The 12,139-nt window shown below is 30.4% G+C and overlaps 1 protein-coding gene across 1 annotated transcript in view; it reads right to left on the bottom strand.

The window, feature by feature from the left end:
* LOC132725885 (uncharacterized) overlaps nt 1–12,139 on the bottom strand; it is a gene marked incomplete at both ends in the record, with an annotated part of 87,250 nt that overhangs the window by 27,259 nt on the left and 47,852 nt on the right. Inside the window, 10 exon segments of the mRNA XM_060711078.1 lie at nt 447–500; nt 942–1,138; nt 1,608–1,708; nt 2,465–2,514; nt 3,271–3,388; nt 4,730–4,853; nt 5,188–5,291; nt 7,376–7,420; nt 7,986–8,012; nt 10,999–11,160. Of these exon segments, the coding sequence (XP_060567061.1) occupies nt 447–500; nt 942–1,138; nt 1,608–1,708; nt 2,465–2,514; nt 3,271–3,388; nt 4,730–4,853; nt 5,188–5,291; nt 7,376–7,420; nt 7,986–8,012; nt 10,999–11,160 (982 nt within the window).

Below are 12,139 nucleotides of genomic sequence, written 5' to 3'. Positions count from 1 at the left end.
TTTCAACACAAAATTCAAACAACAAGAGCCGTCAGTAAGACAGTGTGCTTGACTATTATCAGTGCTTTATAGTGATAAGAACCTGGAAAATTAAAAATTTTCTAAGTTCAAAAAGGGCCGTTATTCTATCAAAATACATATTAGAGTTATGAGCCTTGGACAGTGACCTCCTTTATTGATCGCAAATATGTGTGAAATTTCAACCCATTCCCTACAGTAGTTTTGGAGATACCAACCTGCTTGAAAAACTTAATAAAAGTTTGACGGTGACATAGACACCTTGAGGAGTACAATAGCTCTCTGTATTCTTTGAATAGCGGAGATAAAAATATCAAACTGTCAAATGACCTGTACTGTGTCAATGCAACATTAAACCTGACAAAAGGAGCATCAAAAAATGACAAAATATATTAAAATGAGTAATAGAACATTAAAATTGTACCCACCTGTTCCCGAAGATCATCCTTATATTTGTCTGATTGATCTTTCTCGGCCTCTGTCTGTAAAACAGAATGTGTTCTTGTGTTAATTCTACAGCTACATACTAAAGTTACACAAGCATACAATACAAGCATTGTTAAAGCACTGATATACGATCCCTAAACATGTGTGACGCTATTTACTAAAAGGAATATGATTTTGCAACAAAAATAAAATAAAATATTCAGTGCATAATATCAATGGCTTGTGTTTAAAACAGACATTGCAATAAGCTTTGGGTAATAAAGTATATCATGACATAACATCATGAAAAGTGTTCATAATTTTCTTTTTAACAGAGGGCTTATTTATATAATTATCCTTTATTTCCAAATGTGGAAGTAGTCATATAGTATGATTTCATTTTAACTTTTTGCTATGACATTTGTTATTCAACAATATGATTCTCCAATGTACATATCACACGATTCCTCTCGAACTATTATGCTAGAAATTTTTACCTTTGGTTGACCAAATATACCATGTCCACCTCGGGCATGTGTAGCCTCCCCGAAGGCGGTACTCTGTGGGGGTGGAGTTTTAATCTTGTCATCGCGGGGTGATGGGGGTCTAGGAGAATGTGATGGGGAGGAGTAATTACCCCTGGGTGACTGGTAAGGTCCTCCTCTCCCTCCCCGTACCAATGATCGCAAATCAGCTAAAACCAAAGGGATCATTATTAATACACCAAACAAATAAATCGTATTTTAAATTTTCACGACGTGTTTTACTCTTTCATCTTGAACTTAAGTTGGTTTATTAAAAATGTTCAGTACAAAATTTTGTTATACACTTTAAATTGTCTACTGCACTATACTTTCCATCACAAATTCACATAAAAATATCAAACTAATTACAAATATTAGTAATTTAATGAATTAGATAAAATATATACTAAACATAAATATCAATAATGCACTTGAAGTCCATACATGTATATGTATATTCCTATCTCATAAAATTTTAAGCTGGCCAATTTATTGCCAGTAACAATATATTCTGTAGTTTGTTTAAAGATTAACTTTTTCAACCTGAGAATAAACAAAATACAAATAAAAATAATAACAACAAGAAATAAGGCTTTAAGCACATCTTATATTTCTATGGTATCTAAGCCAGCTTATTACCTATAGGTTTGCCAGTGTCTGGATCTGTCATTGGAGCCCCAGCTCCGCCTCGTCCAAATGGATTATAGTTAGCTATCTCAGCTTCTAGCTTACGATCATATCTATAAAATAAACATAATTATGAAATTGCAACAATTTTAACAAGCTACTTATTTTCAATAATTGGATAAAATATTCTGATCTTTATAATATTGAAATTATAAAGTTGCTTAGAACATATACTTTTTTGAATTGCTATTTACCGAGGTTTCTGGAAAAGATACCGGTAAGTGTTGAATTTTAAATCAAATTTTAGTGAATTGGAAAAATAACATCAACAAACATTTAGAACTCTCTTCCCTTCTTGGAAATTTGGAAAACGAGTAATTATAGAAGTTATATCTATGCCTTCACATATCTATAGCATGAATTTTTTTAAGACAATTTAATGAACAAGCAAAGAAATCTTGAAAATCAACCACTACATGTATCATAAATATGACAAAAGATTTTGGTCAAAGTGATGTTTTTAGCAGCACACCTGATATATTAATGACAAAAGATCAATCTAGAAGGTTTAAATCATCTGTTCAGAAAATAATCTCCTTGCACTAAATCATTCATTTACACATACCACACTTATATATCTTAAAATGGACCTGTCCATCTTTCAATCTGGACAAAACTAATCAACATTATAAGGGGAAATAACAAAATAAGTAAGTTGTACTGAGGGAATGTTTCAAAATATGCACTAAGTGAACAGCAGGGTTAAATGACCTGAACTACCCTATTAAATCTTTATTGGTGACAATATTAGGCAAAATCAAAATCGTCATCATCATTACAATTGAGAGATTCTAATGCATATTTGTTACCTTTCTTGTTCCTCTTTTTCTCTCATTTTCTGCATTCTTTTTGCCTGAATCTGAAAAAATTAAATCAAAGCGATTGTTGAATTCTTTTATAACCAGTCTGTTTTTTTTGGTTTTTTTTGAAGAATATATTATATTTTTTAATTTACATGTAGCAATTTTTGTTCAAAAAGTCTCAATTAACATTAATAGTAAAAAAAAAATCCAATCATCTGTGTTTTAGTTTCTACAACTTACACTAAAAATACACTTATAACCACCCATATTCATGTAAACATTAAATTAGTTTGTCATATACTTTCTATGAAGAAAAAGAAACACTGCTGTTGTCTTAATGAAAATGTTAGTCAACAATTTCAAATTTAGCATAAGCTAGCTAATAAACAGCCAATATTTTTGAATTACTTAATTAAAGGCCCATTATGCAACAGAACTGGTTATATTTTATTTCTCAAAAGCTTTCTTTTTTTTTTTTGGTGCCCTGCTATAGTTTCACCCCGTTAATTTTTCCAAAAATGATTTAGTAATTTGTACTTGAGTCAAAATACTACTTTGTTTAAATTTTGATACTTTTATTATAATTAATTTCACACTCAGCACTACTTTTTCAGGTGATAAGCATGTTCATATGCTCTAAAACCATTATTAAAACATTATAAAATTCAAGATTGCCCTTTCTAATTATTGAATATTTAATTTTTGTTTCTGAGGCATAATGTGTAAAACGGTAACTGTATTCTTCTATCAACCTCAAAGCCCTAACAAAATAATCAACATAAAAAACATGACATCAAGTAAAGACACCTCACCTGTCGTTCCAGTTCAGCACCATAGTTTTGTGTTTCTGATCGTGACCTTGACCTTTGTTCAGTCTCGTCTCCAAACTGATATGGTGATATACGCTCCTTACTTCTGTCACGACGTCTTCTACGATATAGATAAAGTATGTATTTATATATACAGAATATACATGTATATACTGACCAAGTTTCAATAAAATCCCCCCCCATGTGTTTAGAAGATATGATCCAGATAAAATTTGACACCGCTGCCAGGGGCATTTCCATAATACAACCCGTTTTTCAAACGAGCGTATATAAAGTAAACATCAATATATGAGCCACGTCACGACAAAACCAACATAATGGGTTTGCGACCAGCATGGATCCAGACCAGCCTGCGCATCCACGCTGTCTGATCAGGATCCATGCAGTTCGCTTACCAACTCTATTACAAGTACAGAAACTGATAGCGACCAGCATGGATCCTGATCAGACTGAGCGGATGCGTAGGCTAGTCTGGATCCATGCTGGTCGCAAACGCACTATGTTGGTTTTGTCGTGACACGGCTCATATATAACTGACTAGTTCTGCTATGACATGGTTACAATAATTTCTTGAAATAAGCTGTATTATGGTTTTGTCCTATTTTGAATTTGAAACAGTCCATTGTAATTTTTAAAGCGCTTTTAAATCAGAATGCTAAAAATAGGCAGCCCCCAAATAATAGGCTGGACAAATGTGCAGGCTCGGGCTTGACTATACACTGGCTAAACATTCAAGTCATAATCCCTATTAGCTATCTGAAATTTAAAATGAATCATATCAGAAACTTGTATTTCAATTTTTTTTTTAATTTACGTGTGTTATTGGACACAGTTTATGACATGCCAAATTTTTTATAGGCCTGTAATAGATGCTGTACCAGAATATGTGACCATTACTTTACTATAAGCTTAAAGTGAATTGGTCTACAATGGGCACATTTTCAATAAGTACTTCAAATATTGATAAAAAACAACAAAATATTTTAGTTGGATAGTCTAACAAAATATTTCTATTTCTTTGCTAAATTTCTAAGAAAATATGTTGATAAAGTTCTAAGTAGTTTTATTTTGATATTAATATGATGAAAAATAGTATTTTGTTTTAGAACAATCGTTTATTTGATATATTAAGATATGTTTTATAAGATCATGTATCTCACAATTAACAACAACATCCATATATCTCACAATTAACAACAACATCCATGTATCTCTCAATTTAAGCTCAACATCCATATATGATTATTTCTTTGTTTGTTATCATGAATGGCTCTAGATACTATCAACATACTTATCTCTGGAATCACAGACCCTCTGTTATAGACCAATTCACTTTAATAATACATTTTGTTTATTTTATGACAAATTACTATTCTTACACTAAATACACATTTCATTAATACTCTATGAAGTACATGACTTGTAGAAATTAAAATCTTACGTTGATGGGGGTCCTTCATCAGCAAATGTGACTCTTGGGGTTGGTGATGACCGCTGGTAGCCCCCACCCCCTCCATAATCACCACCAGTGTTATAGTTTGGTATGCCGGCTCCTATCCCACCACCTAAAGGTTAAAGATGGAGGTTTACATTGTATCAATGGATGTAAAGAACAACTTACAGCATGACCACATCTCTGTTAGTATTATAGTAAAAATATAGAGATTAAACAATAAAAATTAATAATCCTATTTTCCATGTGAATCATTATTTGGATTGTAAATATCTTAAGTATAAACAGTATATTTTAAAAACAGGACATGTCATTTTGATGCAAAAAAACCTTAAACCAATGGCATGGCCTTCGTAGTCAATTCCTACGCATCAAAACTCCAAATCAGTTGTTAAAAAGCTGATAAACACCGCTCAGACCGATATATATTTTTTTAATAAACTCACCTCCAACATCCAGATCGAGAGGATTTCTTGTGGCGAAAAAGTTATATGCCTCGTCTATTGAGCTCATCTGACCACCTAAACCTCCTCCTCCTGTCACGTATGTCCTGTAAAACCAAACAGTCCTCGTAATATATAAAATCCTGGTTAAATTATAAATGTATCTTTTAAGTAAATAACAGTAATAAAAGAACAATAAGAATAATGATAAATAATAATACAATATGAAAATCTTAATAATGATAATCCTTCATTGTGAGTAACATTTAGTTGCAAGATGTGGTTAAACAATCAAGCTCAGATTAATACTGTTTAAACTAATAATGTTAACAATATTAATGGTAGTAATGCTTAAATTCTCTGTCAGCCTTGGCTTCACACATCAGATTATCTTTTTTCTTCAACCAACCTAAACAATACATGTTTCTGACATTCAATAGATCTTTAAAATTTGTTATAAGTATAAAGCTAGTTATTTTTAAGAAACAATGCAAATCTAAATAAACATTAAAACCACAATTATGTTATTTTCAACAAACATTTTTACTAAATCTAACAGTATTTTATAGTATTTTCATTTAGACTGTTACATATAAAACATTGTAATGAAATTTGTGACTTTAATCATTCTTTTCTGGCATATAAAAATTGTAACCCAAATTTCCTTGATCATAAGCAGCAAGTTAGGTCCATATTCATTATTTTACAGTATAACAAATAGAACTAAACTGTACTCTTAACTTTCAAAAGAAACCGAACGAAATCTTGTCATTTGGTTTATATAAAACAGCTAATAATGTGGGAGCAAGAATTCAATATTTTGTTATACTGTTTGCATTATTTCAGGCATATTGGTATTTCATCTGATGTTCCAAAAAGTTAACATGAAATCTCAATCTCTCACAGGAAAGAATACAAAATGGGTTAAATGGTAGCTTCGATTCTGATGCCTCAATTTGTAAAGGCATCCCCTCAGCCACAAGGGAGATAAATATGGTAATCAAAGTTATCATATGAACTACAACACAGTTATCTCTTTTCACATAGCTTCAAAACCATTACACTTTCCTACTAATTGGGTAGGCAGCCCAACTTCTTTGTCATAACTAACAATAACACTTGCACCAATTTTTATAAAAAAATATTTATTTCAAACAAAAACTAGTCATATAAATCCCCAAAATAAAATATAATTATATAAACATATATAAAATAATGATAAGAGATCAATCTATTAAATAAACAAGTAACAATATTCCCTAAGTTATAAGTAAATAAAATATATTATTTAAAACCACTCCAGACAACATATCAAAACATTATCATGCACATTATTATAAATGTCTAGCAAAACTTACAATACACAATTTGAGGGCTGACTACAAAACTATTGCAAGTCCTTCCTTGTTTTATAAGTAATACTGCAGTTTTGCGTTCATCACATGTATAATACATCTAATTAATTACAATGCAAACTTAAATATTAAACTTTTAATATCTACTAAAAAATAACAACAGTTAATCCAAAGATGAAAAGGAAAGATAAATTTAATTAGAAAGATCATAAATTATTTAAGTCTTTAAACATGTTAATAAATGTCTTTTCAACATAAAAAATCAAATTAAATATAATGGATCACCATTTCTAAAATCTAAAATGTTACTTCAAAAATGTTAAACAAATTCCAAGTACATGTACAAAGACTCAGTAAATACAATAAAAACAACAGATAAAGCTATTATTTGAGAAATATTTATGTACCCCGAACACCTGGTTAGTTTGGCCCTTCAAACAGCAATTATTATTCAGTCAAAATATCATCTTTATATTTATATAATAACTATAACCTAACATTATGCATTATCAATCATTTAAGCATAATCACTGAAACATATTAATTTAAATGACACAATAATCCAATCACCTACTATTCTTCTTATAGAATCAGTTTTCATTGGCTAGCTAAAAATAACTTATAATTCAGCAAAGAATCAGGAAAAAATGTGATAAAAAAATCTTCAATTACAGATCAATGTATCAACAAATTTTATCATTACTGGGTTTGGTTTGTTGTTCATTTAGAAAATTAAATTCATTCCTTCAGGAAGCTGTTTGTGGCCATACAGCAGTTAGGTTGTTATAATCAAAAGTAAAGTATTACTAAAGATAGCCTATTTAAGCATTTTTTACCCAGACAGGGGGTTTATCGATGGTACATCTAGAATGTCTGTTAATCTGAAGTTAAAAAGTATGTCGTAAAAGTCTCGTGACCAACAAAGATGTTTATGTAAAAGTCCATTTAAAATCGATTATACAATATAATGTTGAATGATTGATACATTGAGTAATTTGGTTACATATACAGTACATGTATATAGGCATGCAAAAATAGAAAGATGTGATATGAAAAATGGAGATACACATATTTGTCATGCAATTTGACGACAACAGTCATCATCCATTACACTGACATGTATGTTTACTATGACTAAATTTCATAGTTTTGGGAAAGTAATTCTAATCAAATTCTTAAAAGTCAAGTTGCCCTTCAATACCACAGTCACTTGCACATCCTTTTTTTCAATCCAAGTTTGTGGGGACACTATATTGATATAATACATCTAAAACCATAAAGCCCATATAGAGTATAAAACAATACTTAAAGTACAACATAAATATATAAACAACATCTATATTGTTATGAAATCAACAACAGCAATGACAAACAACAAAAACATGCTATGTGATGGGTAAATTTCTATGTCAGATGTGAGTGGGAATTATACAAGGACTTCTTTACCGTTTATCTTGATCACCACTGGGAAATCTGAAGTTAAGAGCTCATTTTTGAATACCAGTCTATATAACATCAAAAACAAAGACTGGTTAACCATTTTGCATCTTTGCCTACATTAGACACTTACTAATTTCTGAATTCCAGTCTATATAAAATCAAAAACAAAGACTGGTTAACCATTCGCATCTTTGCCTACATAAATTATAGACACTTACTAATTTCTGAATTCCAGTCTATATTAAATCAAAGCAAAGACCGGTTTACCATTAGCATCTTTGCCTACATTAGACACTTACAAATTTCTCAATACCAGTCTATAGAAACAACAATTTAGTACAAGGACTGGTCTACTAGTTGCATCTATATTTGCATTGGAAAAGTATATTTAAAGATAATTTCTTTATACCAGTCCATAAAATTCAAACAATAAGACTGGTTAAGACTATCAGGTAGGCATGATGTAAATATGACTGATTGAGTAAACAATATTTTTCACTTCCATTATGATGCTGATATAGCGGTAATTATTATGAATGATAAAAACACCCTAACGATAATGACATAATTAAGTATGATAGCCATAAATTATCACAGCAAAACAAATAATAGACACAATTATCACAGTAAGTCTATTTCTAAAGTTTCAATTATCTACAGAACTGGAAAGAGAGGTAATTTGGGAAGCATCGAATGTCTGTTATGCAAAAGCCTGCAGCAAGCAGTTTACAAAGCATCAGTTGTAATTGTCATAAGATGTAGAGCTTGGCCCCCAAAAACTGAAAATACATAAATTATTTACTTCAAATGGCAAGACCACCACCAGATTTTCGTCAAATATCATCAAGTTCCAAAAACTATAATGTATCTCAGACAAATCTATTTTATAACAGTCAGTAACATCATTTATATATTTTCAGTTCTTTAACAGCTCATTCCAATAAATAGTTCTCACAAGGTCACAAAAAAGTTTGTATCCAGTTTTCTATTAATCCTAAATTTTCCAATAATTTACAATGCTTTTAATGTACTCTTTTATAAAAACAGAATTCATTTGTTAAGTAAATAATTTAGTGCCAGTGTGTATTTTCAATATTGATTTCTAATAGCACCTTTCTTTTGTTTTGCTTGATAACTAGGTACAAACAGATTTTGACCTACTATAGTATTAAATAACAGTGTGCATGCCCTTCATACCTGGACTCTATATACAGATACTTAACATGCATAATATATGGCCAGTATTGTTTTTAGGCATTCAACAATATATTAAACACCCTATGAGAAGTACTTATATGCAAGGCAGTGCTTTCCATCTTCAACTAATTATATGATAACTATTCTACAATAAAACAGAGATCAAACTGTGCCACCATTGGTCACTGATAGAATGTCAATAATCATAAAATCATCATTTCCCAAGTCTTGTAATTCCCTAAAGAGAAGCTAAGTCACAGCCAATTTTATATCCCAAATTATTAGACTTTAAATGCACTGTTCAAATGCAAACAGAAAATGAGAGCAGCAGAGGACATTCAATGGCAGAATCTGATGGACATAAAAGTTCCATGTACATATAAAGGATATTAATTAGCACAGAAAGTTTGGTACAAGTCTGGTTTTTTAAATACATACACATATAGTTTTAATACAGACACTAAACCCTAACAGAATAAGTATTTATCATGATATTATTACACACAGAATGAGTGTTTATCATGACAATGCCATTAACAGAATGAGTGTTTACAATGCGTTTTCATCAACAGAATGATTGTTTATAGTGACAATGTTGCAAGCAGAATGAGTGTTTATCTTGACATTATCACTATAAGAAAGAGTGTTTATCATGACAATGTTGCTCTCAAAATGAGTGTTTATCTTGAAATTATCACTCACACAGTGAGTGATATCATGACTTTGTCACTAACAGTATTTATCATGAATATTATCACTAAAAAATTAGACAAGTGTTTATTGTGACATTGTTTATCATGACTTTGTCATTAAATACAGTGTATATCATGTTATTGTCACTAACAAAATGAGTGTTAATATTATCACTAACAGAATGAGTGTTTCTCATGACATTATCACTAGCAAAATGAGTGTTTATCTTGACAATGTCACTAACAAAATGAGTGTTTATCTTGACAATGTCACTAACAAAATGAGTGTTTATCTTGACAATGTCAATTACAAAATGAGTGTTTATCTTGACTATTTCACTAGCAAAATGGGTGTTTATCTTGACAATGTCACTAACAAAATGAGTGTTTATCTTGACAATGTCAATTACAAAATGAGTGTTTATCTTGACAATGTCAATTACAAAATGAGTGTTTATCTTGACAATGTCAATTACAAAATGAGTGTTTATCTTGACAATGTCAATTACAAAATGAGTGTTTATTTTGACAAATTGTCACTAACAGAATGAGTGTTTATCTTGACAATGTCACTAACAGAATGAGTGTTTATCTTGACAATGTCACTAACAGAATGAGTGTTTATCTTGACAATGTCAATTACAAAATGAGTGTTTATCTTGACAATGTCAATTACAAAATGAGTGTTTATCTTGACAATGTCACTAACAGAATGAGTGTTTATCTTGACAATGTCACTAACAGAATGAGTGTTTATCTTGACAATGTCACTAAACAGAATGAGTGTTTATTTTGACAAATTGTCACTAACAGAATGAGTGTTTATCTTGACAAATTGTCACTAACAGAATGAGTGTTTATCTTAACATTATCACTTGCATGTAAGTGAATATTATGATATTATACCTAACAGAATGAGTGTGTATCATGACATTAATTATTCTGTTGGTTACAAAGTAGTTGATTTTTTAATGGTATTGAGTATAAAACTGTCCTTTAATAACTTGACAGTCAGATTAGGGTTTTCTATCATGCTATACAGTATTATACAGTATAATATTACAAGAGAGTGTCAAAGAGAAGATCACTACAGAGTCAGAACAATAAAGTGGACTCTGTATTATACTTACGATGGAGTATACATGAGTCCAGGTGGAGGCATCGCTGTACCAACCGGTCTCCGTGATTCAAGCAGTCCAGCGTATCCAGGATCAAGGAGTGCAGGATCACGCTCGCGCCTTCTACCTCTCGGAGCTCCACCTCCTCCCAAGTCAAGTCTCAGATCATCACCACTGAAATGTACATAAATTACTTTACTATCATTCTCGTAGTAACAACCCTCTTAATAATACTAAACTTAATCTAGACTAAATCCATAACAAATCACCAAAATGTAAGTTGTATTTTCCATCAAGTGTATAACTATTTTTGTTGATTTTAACAAATTAAAATATTTGTTAAGCGTTTATAAAAATCATACTTGATAAATATACTTTTACCATAAACTGAAGACATAAATCTTACTGACAAAATTAAAAAAAAACCTAACAAAATCAAAGTTTTTAACAGAAAAGTTACAAAGTATAAAATGAATGATAACAATTTAAAGAAACTTTAAAAAAGGAAACTTAAATTTTTTTATTTTTCCATAATTATACACAAACCACGTAACTCTGTGGAACTAACTAAATTCAAATGATAGAATATTAAGCAGTCAACTGTGAAATAACTGTGTTTTACTAAGATCTGCACAGTTTTTACACATCAAGCATCTGTTATTCACATCACACAAAGCATGTCTTCAAACAGCAGTAACAGACGGATAGAAATTTGCATATTTATGTCATATGTTTAAGAACATCTTAAGACAATTAAATCTGCTAAATTCTGTTCTCTGTAACTTTCCTCTTAACTTTAGTCAAACATAATCCCCTAAATTTTCTATACAAATTTGGCTAAAATTTGCCAAAAATTATTTATATTCCTATGATATTAAGCAAAATATAACCAAATGTTTATACATATCATTCCTAATTATAGATTCAACATGTTATAAATAAACTAATACTTTAAGTTCACTTTAGTTTATTCAATACTTTATATACTTTATTAATATCAGTATGAAAATACCAATTTTTCCTGGAGATATCTAAAATCAAAGCCTCAAATTTTTGCTAAAGTTCAGAAAGAAAATATCAGGATATCCGGAAAGTAAGAATCAGCCAATATCACAAGGCTTTCTCTATTCTAAGGATGCCTTTTAGCACCAAT

This window comes from Ruditapes philippinarum, unplaced genomic scaffold (genome assembly GCF_026571515.1).
Source record: "Ruditapes philippinarum isolate M1 unplaced genomic scaffold, ASM2657151v2 ctg6368_1_1_1_1, whole genome shotgun sequence".
In the NCBI taxonomy this organism is placed as follows: domain Eukaryota; kingdom Metazoa; phylum Mollusca; class Bivalvia; order Venerida; family Veneridae; genus Ruditapes; species Ruditapes philippinarum.
The sequence above is the reverse complement of the archived record's forward strand: the minus strand, read 5'-3'. Positions and strand labels throughout refer to the sequence as shown.